At 56.5% G+C, this 386-nt stretch overlaps 1 protein-coding gene across 11 annotated transcripts in view; it reads right to left on the minus strand.

Annotated features, from left to right (window-relative positions):
* Positions 1-386, minus strand: part of grik5 (glutamate receptor, ionotropic, kainate 5) — a 51,085-nt gene that overhangs the window by 14,868 nt on the left and 35,831 nt on the right. For 9 of the 11 annotated variants that reach the window (XR_003051435.1, XR_001760951.1, XR_003051433.1 and 6 more), the window contains exon 8: positions 172-351. Coding sequence is in view for 8 of the 11 variants with exons in the window: in XM_025061266.1 (XP_024917034.1) it covers positions 172-351 (180 nt within the window). In the remaining 3 variants the exon portion in view is untranslated. The remainder of the gene's footprint in view (positions 1-171; positions 352-386) is intronic. The other 2 variants (XM_017037837.2, XM_017037836.2) reach the window with 1 other exon arrangement.

Consider the following 386-nt stretch of genomic DNA (forward strand, 5'->3'; position numbering starts at 1 on the left):
GGGGGAGAGAGAGGGGGGAGAGTGGGGCACAGATAAATACATCAATATCCATTAAAGAGGAAGTGAATCTCTTTAACTGCTCCATCATCTGGGGGGGGGGGCTTCATTTCTCCTGGCATGCAAACACAGGTGTAAGGTTTAGTCCTGAAGGTGTTGATGATGCACCAGTACCCCTGTGTCCAAGAGACTGACCGCAGGGCCAGGGTACGTCAGGTCACAGCCCTCCCTCCACGACAGGTTCAGGCTCCTGATGAACTCCAGGTAGAAGGGGTGGGTGGTGTTGAACATGGAGAAGCCCACTATGTTGGAGTGCTCGTCCACTATGTCGTCCAGCCGTAGGAGGGGGAAGTCCTGGGGGGGGGAGGGGGGGGGGAGGGGATCACACA

Source organism: Cynoglossus semilaevis, chromosome 13, assembly GCF_000523025.1.
Source record: "Cynoglossus semilaevis isolate Cse_v1.0 chromosome 13, Cse_v1.0, whole genome shotgun sequence".
In the NCBI taxonomy this organism is placed as follows: domain Eukaryota; kingdom Metazoa; phylum Chordata; class Actinopteri; order Pleuronectiformes; family Cynoglossidae; genus Cynoglossus; species Cynoglossus semilaevis.